This window comes from Neltuma alba, unplaced genomic scaffold (assembly GCF_004799145.2).
Source record: "Neltuma alba isolate B1F8T4 unplaced genomic scaffold, ASM479914v2 tig00012083_pilon, whole genome shotgun sequence".
Lineage (NCBI taxonomy): Eukaryota > Viridiplantae > Streptophyta > Magnoliopsida > Fabales > Fabaceae > Neltuma > Neltuma alba.
Window position 1 is genome coordinate 94,839 of NW_021636642.1, and position 15,894 is coordinate 110,732.

Sequence of the window (15,894 nt, forward strand, 5' to 3'; positions counted from 1 at the left end):
TTTTAACACAGTTACTTAGAAGCAAGTCAAAAGTTTAGAAACTGAGTAACAACAAGTCATACTTATGGGATTAAATTATAAGTAAAAAATTGAGTGATTAAAAGATAAATTTTTTTGTATATTTTTAGTCATTTAACCCTAGAATCATTAAATGATATATTTTGTAATAATGATAGTATTTTCAAAAATTAAATTTAATATATTATTATCTAAGAATATTTTATAAACATTTTAAAATATGAATATCATTATTTTGACTAAAATATTTATTTATTTCTTTAATTTTATATAAAATTTCAATTTAATCCTTTAATTTTGGAAAACATACTTTTAATCATTTGACTTTGAAATTACTAAAAAAAATGATGACAATAAAATCTTAAATGTTAATAAAATACTTAGTGTGATTTTTAAAACAACTATGACTCTTACACAAAGTAATCATTTGAGCAAGAATCAAAAATATATTATTTAAAAGATCAAATTAAAATCTTATATAAAGTTAAATGAACAAATATACACCTCAACCCATTATTTCTTGCTAATAATTTTAAAATTTAAAAACTAAATTAAAACATATAAAGTTTAAAAGACAGAGCAAAGTTTTACCCGATTTTTAGTATCATTGAAGAGACGAGACATAATGAAGTAAATTTTCAACGTTTACAACATTCTTCATTCTAATTTATATTTATTCAACATAGAAAAATATAAAAAGATGCCAAACAAGTAAAGGATCGACTTAATAATTGAATTTCCCTGTTGATGCGTAATAAACATTATGTCCAACAAAAATACATACCAAGACATCATCTGTTCCTTGGTTTTCTAATGCTCAGAATTCCGGGCGGAGGAATTCAGGCACATCAAGAGGCGCTAAGAAGGCCATACAAAAACACAAGAAACTGTACAAGAAATCATAGGACCTGTGATTGCATTTCGGTCATCTGTCTGAATTGGCTGCTTGATGGCACAAATCCAATCAACAAACAGAGTGCGAATAAAAGAAAAGCAACGTTGACTGGAAAAAAATCCAATTTAGATCAAAATATCAATAGAATCATAGTCAGGCTAATGATCTAAATTCTCAACTGCCAACTCCAAATCCAATGAAATCCAATGATAAAATGGTCTAAATTCAAACAAGTAATTGCTAAGACCAACACAACCAGATTCTTTGTCCCTCGGGAATAACTGGAATCCTCCACGCCAAAAAACAGATCCTCAGAAGAATGGTGCTGTGGAAGGCTCTCAAACAATGATAGCTCACTGCCCAGGAAAAACGGCTCAATCTGTACGAAGCTAGCTCTACAATCAAAATTGCTTCCTTCATCCAGTAACAGCGAGCCAAGCTGTTCAATGTCGGTACGCCATGCAGTTTCACGCAGGCATTGCCTCAGACCCCCTCATGTTCAATCAAATCTTCAGGAGAAAGAATGAAGTGGATCACAAAGAATTCATCCGTTGGTCTAGATTTGAAAATAAATAACACCATATTGAAAATTATAATTAATTATCAGTTTTTTTTTTGGGGGGGGGGGTAAAGCTAATATCAATCACTTCACAGCGGCCTTCATCAGGAGGATCAGCCCAACAAGCCCATACAATCCGATGGAGACAACAAAAATACCTACCTAATGCTCAGCCAGAACTACCAACAAACTAGAATCTCAACAAAATTTTTATTTTCTGCCACATCAAAATACTGGTAAAGCATTCGGACTATTTTCAAATCTAGCAACTCTTTCTTGCCCTCTCATGACACGGATGCCCCAGCAGTGGTCTGTTTAGCCACATAGATTTGCTTCACCTTTGATGTTGAAAAACTTTTATCTGCACCCAAAGTTTGGTTTCTTCCTTGCAACCCCATCCTTCGGCTAGACCACTCGCCCCCAGAACTATTTTTCTGAGAAACAGATCTCTGATAATTAGTATACCCTGAAGAATGATCATACTGCTGAGATGTATTATTTTTTTCCAAGGGCTGACTCTTGAAAGCAGCACTTGCATTCTGACTATTGCTATTGCTGCCATTGCCACTCTGAACATCAACCTTGGCAGCATCTGCAATAATGCTCACGGATGGAGTCTTGATGACACTGCTCAGCGCTGATTGCTTAGCAGCTGAGGTGTTTGAAGGATCCACTAGTCCAAGTTCATCTGGCAACCGGTTAAAATTTACACCAGCTCCTGTAGGAAAATTCCTATCACCATCAGAGGGGGCAGACGTTTGAGAAGTGGGAAACCTATCGACACTCATAGGTTGGTCAACAGATGGACCATGACTATACTGCGAGGTATGCGCTCCTTCCTGCAGTGGCATTGACAGAGGAATAGATGAAAGTGGCGAATTAGGGGCATGCGTCCATCGAGCTTGAGCTGACATTTCAGGTGAAGACTGGCACAAGATTTCACACAAATGCTAAGTAACCCAAACAAAACTGACCACTTAACACAACTAATCGCAACAGAGTAAATTGTGTTAAACTTCATTATCATTTTGTGCATAATTGACTTGTAATAAAACTAACGTTCGCTGGAATTATGCTACTCTTCCACTGTAATACTGCAAAAACAAGCATTGAAACTAAATATGTCCACTTAAGATATTGCCCCTAAATCACTTATCAACAGTTTACCTGGAAAGGAGACATATCAAACATGGCCAGAGGAGAAGCCATCGGCACAAGTGGTGAACCAGGGGCAAGATGCTGAATTGGAGCAGTGATGTTGACAGGATTCCTCTGAGACGGTGCCATATTCATATTGTTCATATCTCCTTCACCGGCACCTGTTGCAGATGATGTGGAGTTGTGCTTCCAATCAGACTGCTGCTTACCTGACGGGATATAGGTGGCACCCATGAAACTCAAACCGACCTGTCCATATTGTCCAACAGGTGCAAAATGGTTATAAACAACCATGTGTGGCGGTGGTCCCTGGACACCCGGGATCCCTCTGGGGGGAGTAATAAAAGGGCCACTAAATCCAGCTGCAGGTCCATAAAAAGAATCAACACCAGAATGGCATTGTTGCCAGCTGCTAATTGGCCCTGATGCTTGCATGCTATTCTTTTGGGACTGTGGTTGTGCTGTAGATGCAGACTCATCATGTGGTCCGAAGGCAAAAACAGGACCACCCATCATAGGATTCATGTCGTAGAAGGGAAAATGTGGAGGAGGGCCCCCAGGAAAATGTGAAAGCATTTGGCTTGAATTTTGCAGAGCTGGTAAGGGCGGCCATAACGAAATTGGTGGAGTCTCAACAGATAGATCTGCAGGAAGAGATACACTCAGAGGCTCTTCAGATCTAGCTTTACTAGCTGATTGCTGATTACTAGCAACCCCTGCCAAAGAAACTCAACAAAATAAATATCCAGATTGGTTTATGTTACATAAGCATATCCCCAGAAGAGTAAAGATAGGTCATTAAGGACAGATAAAACATTCACCAGCAGCTATGCCATCAATATCTGCAGCTCCATAACTTCTAGCTTCTGAAACTGAGATTGAAGTACCCAAACCATTTACAGCAATCTCATCACTGCTGATCGCAGCAACAGCAACAGCTGAAGCAGCTGCTTCAGCTTCAGCTTCACAATCTTCTAAGTTGTCATGAGATCCATTGTTGTGTTTCTCTTTATCATAGAAAAGACTGCAATCATGATCAGATGCAGCAGGGTTATGTGATATTTGCATGTTTGACATGGATGATGAAGGGCCAATTCCATGAGACAGTGCATGGCCACTAGGTGGAAGTATTGTTGGAGATGTTACAGCTCCTGAATAAAGAAACATATCTCCTTCATAAGCAAATCAATAGAATTTTCAGAAATATTATTTGAACATAAACAGCATTGCCATTAAAGATTTAATTGCTTACCAAACTGGATTTTCTCTCCAGCAAGCAAGGAATTGATTGGGCTCGCAACAGAAGAAAATGGTTTTTCTCTTGTCAAGATGGATGATGTCGGCAAGCTGGGCTTACTATAGTTCACCGTCAGATCTCCTCCAGAAGCCTGGGAATCAAACTGTTGAGGCTTCATAGCCTCATCAAATTGCCTCTGTGTAAGGGCCATGACCTGCCATAGAATTAAGTTTTAATTATAAGATCAACAAGCTTCTCAGCAAATAACAAAAAAAATGAATGTAGGTTCAATGACGACTAAAACTTTTGATTCTCAACAGTATGCTAATAAAATACCCCCACCCATTTTCTTCTGTTCACACCCAGAGAAGACCAACAAAAACTAGAATCATTAACCATATATTTAAGTTCAAGGGACAAATTCCAGAAAACACCATTTCTGTTGAAGTTGTAGAAGCTGGGAAGAGGCAAATTTAAACCTGTTGACTAGTTTGTGCATTGCCCAAAGATGTCTGAACATTATTCAGAACCTTATTCTTGCTCTCAAATATCACCCCAGCCCCCGGGTTCTTTCCTCCACCAGAGACAGCTGGCAGACTCATTTGGTGTGACCTGTAGCAACAAAAAGAAAAAAGTTAACATTTTCCATAAAAGGAATTCAAAAAAGAAATCTACAAGACACCAAATACCTGTTTGTCTCTGATCTTAAATCAGGCTGAGCATCAATTTTCAAAGGAGGTGTGCCTATAGGAGCTAAAGGTTGGGACACAGACCCAGCTGATATTTCACTTTTTTGCATTCCATTCCCATCAGGAACAACAAAATCAGCGTGACTACTGCTTGCTGCTTCTATTATAGACAGAGTTCCCCTGCCATAAGTGTCCTTAGCCTCAGTACCATGTGAAGCAGACCGAGGTTTCCGTGGCATCTGGCATAAAACAAATTAACTATTAAGATAATTGATACACAAAACCATGTTACAAGACAAATCAATACAAATGATATACTTTTTGAACCTTCACAACCCGTGATTTAGCCTTGATTTCTTTCTCCCTCTGTTCTCTCCTATCATTTATCATTTGCCTCTTTGATCTGACTTCAATAAAATCATCTTCATCACTAGGAGCTTCGATTCCAGGTTGCTCAAACACACGTATAATTCCACTTTGCAAAGGAGCATCAACTTCTTCTCCAGAACACACATTCCGTTTAAGATGACTCTGTCCAGAAATCTTTGTTGATTCTTTTCCGTCAACTTTGTCAACTCTACATCCAGAATCTACATTCTGTGACAAATCTGTAGCTGAGCTTGCGCATGTCGATTCCACAGCCTGTTTTCCTGTTCTATTGGAGAAAACCTTCCTCAGTCCAGCTTTTGCAGATGTGCCTGTACCAGTTCCATTGATATTTGACTTGATATCCGCACTAAACTGATCAGATGAAACTAAGCCAGAGGGCAGCCCTTTCTCACCACTAACTCGAACTCGAAACTCAGTCCGCTGGATATTTCGACGAGGCCTTCTCTGAAATCCACTAGCTTCTGGGTGATTTAACCTTGGGGCTGGACCTGATGATTTTGAGCCAGAACCTTTTACCACAAAAGCATATCTCTTCCCTCTGCGCCCAGATGTTGGATAATGTGCCTTTGACTCTTCAAAACCTCTCTCTGTTGATGCTGAGTGTAGTGACACGTCTCGACCATGATGTTGACCTTTGGAATCTCTAGCGTTGGATGAGGTACCACCACTCTTCGCAACAAAAGGCTGGTGCACCTGTTCATCCATTTGAAAATCTGCAGATGTCCTTGTGCTACTTTTGCCATCATGAGGAATCCTTGTTTGGCTCCGATTTGCCCCGGCCATATTTTCAGCACCCTCACTTGGCAATGATCCTTGAGATAGATTTACATGACTTAAGTTACTTGGTTGATTATCAACAGCAGGAGACCGAATCTCACTTTTAACAAAGCCATCAATAGCATCTGGACCAGTTTGAAGTGGCATTGGACCTCCGGGGTTATGATTGAAAGAGAATTCCGATGGAATGCTAGGCTGAATAAAAGACATTGATTGAGGACCAACAGGCATCATCCCTTGAGATATGGGAGATGTGTACCTTAGCTGGCCAAACTGAAATAAAGGAGGTTGTGATGGGTGCATGTGAGAGTGGGGTGCACCGACCTGTGGATGCAGATGCAGTGGCATCTGTATAGAACCAATTTGAATGGCTGGAACAGGAGATGGTATCAAAGATGGGCCAGTAAAAAGACCGAATTGAAGTTTGACGGGTAGATCAACTTGACTTGGAGCACTAGCTGCATTAGACATATTAGATAGATCCGAAGACAAATATGGAGCACTAGTAACTGAAGTCAACTCACTGTGACGAGCAGAGTTAGAAGCTTCTGCATTGTCTAAACCCTCAGATACTATTGAAGTCTGGGCTTTACTAGACTGAATAACCAAATCTTGCATTGTCTTATCAGAATCCCGGAATACACTAGGATCATTAAGACTTGCTTTAGATTTGACAGGTTGAAGGGACATCCCATCACTGCAAGCATTGCCAAAACATACATGTTCTTCCAGAGTGGCACTAGATGCTTGTGCCATGAAAGATGTTTCTTCGCCTTTTACAGTTCTTTCAAATTCATCATTTGGCATCCCAACCTGAACACCTTCATCAAATCCTAATACTAGGTTATCCATCATATGGGGCAAACCTTTCTCTAAATTAATGTTTTCAAACTCCTGGTTGAGAGCAACACTATCATCTCCCTCATGCACTTCATCTTCTTCCTGATAATTTTCATCTTCATCATATTCTTCTTGTTCCTGGAACTGTTCATGATTCTCAGTAGTCCATTCTTCATCATCACCTGATGAGAAAGCACATGTGGAACCAACCACATTCTCATTCCCAGCTCTTGCAGACATTACAACTGAATCATTTTGCTGACCAGACAAAGGGCCGTTTTTGCCTTCCACAGAAGCCAACATCGCAGGAGCAACCCCAGATTCTTCCAAATCATCATGAGAAAGATGGGTTGGAGAACTAGGTGGGCTTGAAACAGAGAGTGAAGACTGAGAATCACATCTTGGTACAGTGGTGCTCTCAACTTTAAGATCCTCATTCTCCTTATTATGTGGCAATGCACCTACTACTTCCGATTGTCCAGAACTCCGCTGGTAATCATTGTCATAACCAGTTGGAATGTTATTTTCCAGGACTGCAGCAGGATGAGGATGTGCATTTACATCCCTGTAGGTTTTGGGCACAGAAGTTAGTGACGGAGGTGGAAGAACCCGAGGCTGCCTCACAGAATACCGTGACCTCCCAAAAGCATAACTTCCATCTGATTCAGAACTTGAGTAACAATGCTCGGTATATGCAGAAAACATATTGCCATGAGAACGGCCCGGTGTCCAGCCATCACTAAATCTTTCCAAATTATCAGGATAATCAGAATCAACCTCTGTATTTCTGCTTAAATGATCTCCATTTCCAGGTTCATTCCATCTTTTCCCTTTTGCATTAGCATATTCATCTAAATGAGCATCCACAATCCCTCCTTTATTAGAGGCCCTTGAAGTCATGTATCCAGCACCTCCGTCATATTCTTTTCTCATTAATGGCTTTCCGCCAATTGGTGGATCTCTACTTGAACTGTTCAGACCATTAACGTGGCCATGTGAATAGAATATTGAATTTCTTTCATTCTCATATACATCTCTTCTCCATGAATTGCCCTTCCCTCTATCCACAGAGGAGGAAGAACTATCTCTAGAAAACTGAGGCCTTGAACCAGTCTCCAGTGACTTATTCAGGCCTGATGAATTAGAAGATGACGAAGTCAAAATTCCTTCAACCACTCTTTCATTGTCATCCCAATCGCCCACATCTGTACGCCTGGGAGCATCTTTTTCCTCTCCTATCCCAGACAGTTTCTCATCTGCAACAGCCATAAAATCGTTACCAACTTTGGCTGCATCAGCCTTCCTTCTGGCAATCCTTTCCTCCAATTCTAAAAGTTTCTGCTTAGCGGCCTGTTTCCTTCTCTCTTCCTCTAAAAGGATCCTCCGTTTTTCCTCTTCTCTAGCAATTTTCTGCTCTTCAGCTTTCCTCAAGGCTTCAATTTGTTCTTGTTCTGCTTTCCAAGCTGCCTCTCTAGCTTCTTCCTCCATCCTCCTTTGCCTCTCTTCCTATAGATTCAGAAGGGCAGGAGATATAAATAAAATAGCTAAATTAATTATCATTGTCAATTCAATATAAATGATAAAAAATAACAACTATAACTGACTAGCATATCCCAAGAAAGATAAAGACTAACAAAACCCAAGGCTAAAAAGTTTCCTTCAAATTCCTAAGTACCCCTATCTCCCCAGCTCACAAGCTTTAAATCCTAAATTATAATTACATTGTCACATGACAAAATAAAGGGCAAAGTTTACACTCACTGTCCTTGAGGTTTATTCAGATGATAATCCACTCCAAAAATTTCCTCCACTCCATTTGAGTTATTAGACTGGCAGCACAAATAAATATTCTAATGATATAGCATTCTGAAATTGATAAAATAAATTGACATCTGATTCAAAATAATTGGAAACATTTTATTGAACCACATTTTATCAAATGTGTTCTTTTAAACTAAATAAAAATTTATAAATAATAATTTGAAGTTCAACATGAGTTGAATAGAATATTCTGCTAGAACAATTGGTTATGCTGTCACTTAAACCTGTTCTCTGATCTGCCTTAATCTTTCTTCTTCTTCTCTTCGAGCCAACTCCAAAGCTCTTTCATGCTCTTCAATATTCCGTTGCCGCTCCTGTTCTTGCATCCTCTGAACTTTCTCAATCTCAGCCTCAAATGATTCCCTAGCAGGATCATAAAAATCCGTTTGCCTAGGTACCTCTTTCTTCTTCTTGACCATCCCAACAAGACTTGCAGGAAAAAAATCCCTCCCGTCAAATCCAGAAGCTCCAAAATCTTTCATGAAAGGATCCTCTAGAAAAGACTTTTCACTCTTTGGCAGTGTGCGCTTTTCTCTATTAAAATTAAGCAGCGGATCATCCGCAGGAAGCCCTTTAGCACCCACTGAAGATGAGGATTTCGACACTGGGCTATGGACAGAAATAGAGCTATATCTGCTGTATTGTTCATTACCAGCAAAACCATCCCTCACATTTCGTTCAGGCCCTCGGCCACCATATGACTCCATTGGATTATTCCAAGGCTGCTTCCCTTTCTGTCCATAACCTATCTCCCTCTTTCTAAAATCATCATGAAAATTATCTTGGAAGGTGGATGGTAGGTATTTATTATCCTTCCCAACCTCTCTATTCATGCCGGATGGCCTTACACCAACACAATTTTTCTCATTTCCCACACCTTGAACGGCAAACCCTTCCTTAGAAAGAGTTGAATTTCTCCAGGAATTTCCTTCCCGCCCCTCTCTACTAGATGCTCTGACAGGGTTTAGTTTAGGAACTTCACCGGAAAAAACTTTTCCAGTTTCATTGTCCCGCTGTCCCCATTTGTCAAAATTAAGAGCCGGCTTATGCGGCATTGCACTAACCCTGGGCAAATCAATGTTTCTGTCCCAGTAAGCTTCGTTCTTTGTAAATCCATGATCTCTGGCCTCTCTACTCCTGTCTGTCAAACCATGACTCGTATCACGCTCATCATCAGCCCAGTCAGATCTTGGGTTCAATCGCACAATGGGTAGAGGACCCAGGAAATACTCCTCTTTCTTCCTATCATGGTCCACCGCATGAGAACTACGTAAACTGTGAGTTTCACCACCTTCCTCGCTCAGTCCATTGCTAACACCGCCATGGGATGAATGGAACTGAGAATGTATGTCAGCATGTGAGGTCAAGCGTGAACCATCCTTCTGCTCAGTGGATAAATTGTCACTAACCGATTGCTTATGCTTCGGATTCAAATTCTCCTTGAGTTTTTGAGGTGGCCCTGAAGACAAAGTGGCCCGTAATGAAGGAAAATCTTCACCTCTTAGAACAGCCACCCTCTCTCCGGAAGGATGGGCTAGAGCAGCAGCAGATGCAGCGGGGCTACCTCCAACCACAGCTGATCGAGCAGAAGGCGGCATATATGCACTGTTCCCCCTGTTAAACCCGTCCACAGGACGCAACCCATTGTCAAATCCATCAACTGTCTGTTCACCGAACGGCTTCGTTTCTTGCAAAGCAGCAGTGGCTGGCTTGGTCCACCCCATACCAGATGAGGTGGGACGAGACCCACTTCCAGAGACCCCTCCTCCAGCAGGCCCTCCACCCAGTCCCAAAGAATCAAACTTCTCGTGCTCCTTCCGCAAGGAAGGCAGATTCAGGGGGGGCGGAACAGAAAGCTTCGGCCCAGCCTTCTGAGAACTGCGAGGCCTTGAAAGGACCACCATACCACCCCCTCCACCTCCATGACCACTGGACCGTGATCGACTAGATGCGTAAGAGCTAGAATGAGATGAATGATGATGAGAAGGCTGACCATAAGATTTGTTCAGATTCACAGACGCAAATTTGGTTCCGACACCGGGGTTGGCCATCGCCCCCGCACAAAGTCTGAATCGTTAGGCGGATACTTTAATGTTTAAAACCCTAACCCTTGACACCGGCGTCGTGGTGAAGCTGAAGCCAAAACCGATCGATGCGACTCCCTCAACCTTCAAAGCAGGTCGTCAAGCCCTCGCCGGACGGACAGCGAGGAGTTCGGTGGTCGCCAATATGGTCAATCGGACCTCGGCCGCAGAAGAACTAAACAGGATGAAGACCCCAAAAGAAAAAGAAAAAGAAAAAGGAGGGCTTTGCTCTTCTCTTCCGGTTTTCTTCACATATATAATTCATCTCATGCCCCCCTTTTTTTTTCACGGGGCACGTGTTACCTTTTAGATTTTACTCAGATCGTTAAATTGCTTCATATATTTTTCACTTGGCATTTTTTTTTTTCACGTCCTTCTTAACTTCTTTTCGCTCTCTTTTTCACATGATATCGACAATATTTAAATTAAATTTAAATAAAATATTGCTGAGCTTAAATAAGATAATTTTCACTACTTTTTTTGCTCTCTTTTTCTCCCAATTTTTTTTAAAAAAAAGAGATCGTCTCTCATTAATTTAGACTCTCAACCTTATTTAAAATAATCAAATTGTTTCCTTACTCATCACTCTCTTTTTCCAGAAAAAATGCTATAAAAGGGAGAAAATTTGGGTTAAAAAAATTCTAAATCAAATGTTACTCGTGTTAAATTTCAAAGTCACGAAAGGAAATGTCACCCAAAAAAAGTCACATAAGGAAATGTTTTTCTTCTTGAAGTGCACTAAAAATCCTCATGTTTATGATAAGTTGCATCGGAACATACAAAAACACGAACGAGCCTGGTCAACTGCCCTTAACTGTCACCATATGAATATTTGGATGACACCAATCCAATAAATGAATAAACAACAATCAAATGAGAAAAATCCAATTTAAATAAAATAGGAATAAAATTATTGTCAGGCTAACGACCTATCCTCAACTGCGAATTCGAAAATCCTAAATGAAATCCAATGAGTGTTTTAAATTCAAATGGTAATTGCTAAAGCCAACATAACCAGATCCCTGATTCCTCCAGCCTAACTTAAAAAGAATCCTGCCCAAAAACTTAAAATAAAAAAGAAAAAGAACAGACCCTGCAAAGAATTTGGTGCTGCAAATGGCTCTTAGAAACAATGGCAGCGCATTGCCCAAAAATATGGCTCATGGATGTGATGTATTTAACTCTACAATCAAAAATTGCTTCATTCATTCAGTGCCAGTGAGCCGAGCTGTTCGCCAACTTCAGTGCCCGATGCAGCTTCATGCAGGACTTGCATTGCCTCAGACACCTTTATTTTCAAGTCTTCAGGAGATTCAATGAGATGGATAACCTCGGATTGGTCCATTTCCAATAACATCCCTGTCACTTTTGCTGTATGATTTGGTGCAAGCCGCTCTACGAGGGGATACAGATGTTCACCCAGCATCTGTTCATCGCAAGCAATGTTTTCCAGATTAAATTAACTTTTATGGAACATGCCAACCATAAACTTCATTTAAACCAAGATATTAGGAACAGGGATCATACCATGCGCTGATTTTCTGGTGTAGCAGAGGCCAAAGCCGAGGCAAGCGTTGTAGAAAGCGCACCGGGTCGCAGATTATCAATGGGAGCTGAAGTAACCCCAGAGCCATCAAAGGGCAATGGCATCATTGGACTCACTACGCCTTGGGGAACGATAGATGGGTCCACGCCATTTCGAGTGTTGCTCACATATCTAAACCCTTGATTGGAGTTCCGATGCATTATCTGAATAGAAGAAATTAGATAGATACCAATTTTGTTGAACTTAAAAGTTGAAAATATCATTTATAACTAAGGTAAGCTTAATGAGTCACCTGGTTCTGCTGCACATGCTGGAAATTTCTACCCTGTCGAACCCCCATCCTTTGCCCGGGCTGAACCTGTCTCTGAAGTTGGTATGGCATAATGAAATTTGGAGCTACACCAGGGCGCATTCCGGGCAAGAGTTGTTGCTGGAAACCAAATCCAGCTGGTTGAGGTGGCATCAGACCAGGTGTTCCCTGACCATAGTACAACTGCTGAGGGGCAAGTCTAGGCGCCCCAGGATGATATCCAGGAATTCCAGCAGGTAAGGGTCCAATTCTACCAGGTGCACGAATTTGAGCAAAATGAGCCTGCAAAAGAAAGTGAATCGTGAATTTGTCCAATGTTATTTTGGATGTATTTAGCTTGGGAGGGGAGAGTGAAAGTTAAGGAACCAATGAGTAGTGGTCTAAAGAAGTATAACCTGCAGGGCCTTTCTCTCTTCTTTTCGCTGGGCCACAGCAACATAAAGAGGTTTTCGCTCTACCATTTTTCCATTCATTTCGTTCAACTGCAAAGAGAAAAGGAAAAAAGTTAAGTCTACATTGTAAGATAAGACAATAGAAGTTCAGGGGTCAGAACCTCTTTAAAATGAACGAATTAATGACTTACAGCTTTACTTGCTTCCTCAGGCGTAGAAAAAGCCACAAAACCAGAGCCCTTGCTGTGCCCATGTGAATCCAGCATAACCTGCAAACATATATGATACAATGAAATGTATATTTCCATTATTCTCTGATAGTAAACCATCACAAGTGGCCAATTCCAATGCATGGGCAAAAGTACCAACCGTGAACAATCCACCAATTTGCCTATGCATACATGTGTGCACATACTGGATAGGGAGAAGATAAAAACAGATAATTGGTTAATTCGGTTTTGTCATACCTTGCATGATGTAATAGTCCCAAACTCAGAAAATAACTCCTTCAGTTTGTCATCATTGATGCTATCATCGAGATTTTTCAAGTACAGATTAGCACCTTGCAACTTCTCATATCGACTAATTCTTTCCTGTTCAAATTTTGCCTTCAACTCCGCCTCTCTCTCTGCTTTCTTCTGAGCTCTCCCTACATATAACACCTTGTCATCATTGACAGTGGTTCCATTTAGCCTCTCAACTGCAGCAGCTGCTGATTCTGGGCTTTGGAAATTAACAAACCCAAAACATCGAGACTTCCCATTTGCATCTTTCATGACAACAGCACTAGTTATTGCACCATATGGCCCGAAAAGCTGTTTGAGGTCCTCATCAGTGTATGTTTCAGAAAAATTTTTCACATAAACATTAGTAAACTTTGGTGATCCATTTGCACGAGCCCTTTCCTGGCGCCGAACAAAGAGTCCAACATAGACTTGTTTATCATTTATCAACATTCCATTCAACTGTTTGATGGCATTTTGTGCAGATTCCTCATTCTCAAACTGTACAAAACCATACCCTTTTGGCTGGCCAGAGCTGTCAACAGCTACCTTGCAGGAAAGTACAGTTCCAAAGGCAGCAAAAGTGTCATGTAATGCCTTGTTATCTATTGATGTGTCCAGGTTCTTAATGAACACATTAGCATATCCACTTTTCCGAATGCTAGGATCTCTATGAGAGAACATTATACGAATGGGTTTCCCATTCAGTGGGGTAAAATTGAGAAGTTCCATGGCATTAGCCGCTGCAGTATAAACAAAGTTAATTCTAACAGCATTATCAGTAGCAGTAAATATATGTCTTGACTAGGAAGATATCCTGTAACTAAATACCGTATTTACAATACTTAGCCAGCTTAACAACTGAAGCCGCCTAGCAAGGACTACGGATGCAAACCTCTATTTTCACTATGTTCTTTTGATTCATTATATCCACATAAAATATGATATTTAGTTAACATGATATTATATCCACATAAACAGAAACAGTATAATCCTATATTGGAAGAAAACTAGATCATGAGCTTGAAAACCCGCAGGCAATAAACATTAGAAATTAATTCAGCAAAATACAAAACATTGGTCAAATCAAATCACATATATTAGATTCCATGAAAGAATTAAAATAATAGATAATAGATTTGAAAATAATCAGTTTAGTTTTCACGGAATCACTCCAATATCTCAATCGGATGTCAAATCTGAACAAAATCAAACACAATTCATATCGACAAGCGTGGCCAACAATACAATAATATAATTTGACGAGGTGATCAATGACAGTACGAACCATCCTGGGCGCTGCCGTAGTTGACATAGGCGTAACCAAGAGAGGATCGCCTGGTCTGATCCCTACAAACCCTGACGGAGACAACATTCGCCACTTGGTTGAACAGATCATAGAGCTGCCCTTCATTCACATTCGGGTCTAGATCACCAACGTACAATGACATATTTGCGAACTGTCCAGCAGACAATGCCGCTGCCGTTGGCGACATCGGCGCGGGAGGACCATTGGCCTGAACCATCGGTGTAGAAATCGACGCCGCCATGGCTATCCCAGAACAAAAAATTTCAGCAAGTCGATAAAGATGAAAAAAAATACGAAAATTCGGATGAAAATGTCAATGAGAGAGAAAGAAGATGTCAGAACAGGAAGAAGTAGTACTAGGGATATCTCTTCACTGAAAAAACAAAAAAAAAACACTTAAAAAGATAATTGTTTTTCCAGTCAGGGAAGAAAAATTCCCTATTTTTGGTCTCTGAAAGCAGAGAGAAAAGTGGACGGCAAGGCGAGGGAGTTACAAAAGAGAGGGAACTGACTTATATTGGTGGGTGTGACTCAGCGTCGAAACGGCGTGTTTTTCTGTTGTCATTTTGCAGAAAATCGCGGCGTTTTGTTTTGTGGCCGATGCGCACGTGAACAATGAGATCGTCGCACGTGCCAAATGTTCTTTTCCCAGACATACGTTGTCGCGCCTCGAGGCCATAGTAAGTTAATAACTGACGTGTGAAGTGTTCCGTTACGTTGTTGTTCGGAGCCTCGTAGGAAAGATAAATTATTGTAAATAAATTCGAAGAAATTAATATTTTGATCCCCAGAATTTACACTTTTATTAATAGGCCGAAAAAAAAAACATAAAAGTAATAACAGGGTCTTTATAGTTTTTAAAATTTGAAAGAGCTTATGACATTATGAATTTATGATTTTATGGCTGACACGCGTGCTTCAAATATTAATTTGGTTAGATATGCATGTCAAATCTTGCTAGATATAGTTGGCAAAAAAAAAAATCTTGCTAGATATATAAAGGAGCACAGAAGATGATGACAAAAGATTATTTAAAAAATAAAAAAATAGATAAGTTGGGATTTAAAAACTTATCAGAAACAAATGAGGTGACAAAGCTCAAAGAGAAGGACAAGGTAGATTAATTTGTTTATTATTGTGTTTTTATGTTTTTCAATGTCATGGATCATATAAGCAGAACATTCAAACAGTATATAATTAATTTTAATTTTACCAACAAAAGCAAACAAACAAAATTTAATTTTAACAACAGAGACTAAACGAAATTTTTTTCATAAGTTATAAAATTCAATCACAACTTTTAAAACACTACCTCTAGCGCAAAATATAAGCCGCAAGTTTCAATTTGAATTTTCTAATCATTGAA

General features: G+C 40.0%; 2 protein-coding genes across 6 annotated transcripts; both read right to left on the bottom strand.

Annotated features, from left to right (window-relative positions):
* Positions 1 to 1,072: 1,072 nt before the first annotated feature.
* Positions 1,073 to 10,684, bottom strand: LOC114722135 (uncharacterized). 5 transcript variants are annotated; one of them, XM_028908083.1, is made up of 8 exons: positions 8,609 to 10,684; positions 4,875 to 8,069; positions 4,557 to 4,795; positions 4,347 to 4,479; positions 3,883 to 4,081; positions 3,452 to 3,781; positions 2,640 to 3,358; positions 1,073 to 1,422 (listed from the first exon to the last, which is right to left on the bottom strand). In XM_028908083.1, the coding sequence occupies exons 1-8, from the start codon at positions 10,433 to 10,435 to the stop codon at positions 1,417 to 1,419; spliced, it is 6,648 nt and encodes a 2,215-aa protein (XP_028763916.1). In that variant the 5' UTR covers positions 10,436 to 10,684; the 3' UTR covers positions 1,073 to 1,416. The 5 variants fall into 5 exon arrangements, with proteins under 5 accessions (XP_028763916.1, XP_028763913.1, XP_028763914.1 ...); XM_028908080.1 differs by lacking the exon at positions 1,073 to 1,422 and adding an exon at positions 1,443 to 2,398 and having other exon boundaries at positions 4,884 to 8,069; XM_028908081.1 differs by lacking the exon at positions 1,073 to 1,422 and adding an exon at positions 1,443 to 2,398 and having other exon boundaries at positions 2,640 to 3,346.
* A 547-nt stretch (positions 10,685 to 11,231) lies between these two features.
* LOC114722136 (polyadenylate-binding protein 3) lies at positions 11,232 to 14,899 on the bottom strand. Its single transcript, XM_028908084.1, has 7 exons — positions 14,508 to 14,899; positions 13,184 to 13,962; positions 12,908 to 12,985; positions 12,720 to 12,806; positions 12,307 to 12,606; positions 11,996 to 12,217; positions 11,232 to 11,894 (listed from the first exon to the last, which is right to left on the bottom strand). The coding sequence occupies exons 1-7, from the start codon at positions 14,767 to 14,769 to the stop codon at positions 11,670 to 11,672; spliced, it is 1,953 nt and encodes a 650-aa protein (XP_028763917.1). The 5' UTR covers positions 14,770 to 14,899; the 3' UTR covers positions 11,232 to 11,669.
* Between the last annotated feature and the right edge of the window lie 995 nt (positions 14,900 to 15,894).

Excerpts from the sequence above, each read along its gene's own strand:
- LOC114722135 (XM_028908079.1), bottom strand. The coding sequence starts at position 10,435 with ATGGCCAACCCCGGTGTCGGAACCAAATTTGCGTCTGTGAATCTGAAC. Across the intron at positions 4,796-4,874 it reads GGGTTGTGAAGGTTCAAAAA|ATGCCACGGAAACCTCGGTC; the intron begins GTATATCATTTG and ends GTTTTATGCCAG. Across the intron at positions 3,782-3,882 it reads TGGAGAGAAAATCCAGTTTG|GAGCTGTAACATCTCCAACA; the intron begins GTAAGCAATTAA and ends TTCTTTATTCAG.
- LOC114722136 (XM_028908084.1), bottom strand. The coding sequence starts at position 14,769 with ATGGCGGCGTCGATTTCTACACCGATGGTTCAGGCCAATGGTCCTCCC. Across the intron at positions 12,607-12,719 it reads AAGAGAGAAAGGCCCTGCAG|GCTCATTTTGCTCAAATTCG; the intron begins GTTATACTTCTT and ends TTTCTTTTGCAG. Across the intron at positions 11,895-11,995 it reads CACCAGAAAATCAGCGCATG|ATGCTGGGTGAACATCTGTA; the intron begins GTATGATCCCTG and ends TGCGATGAACAG.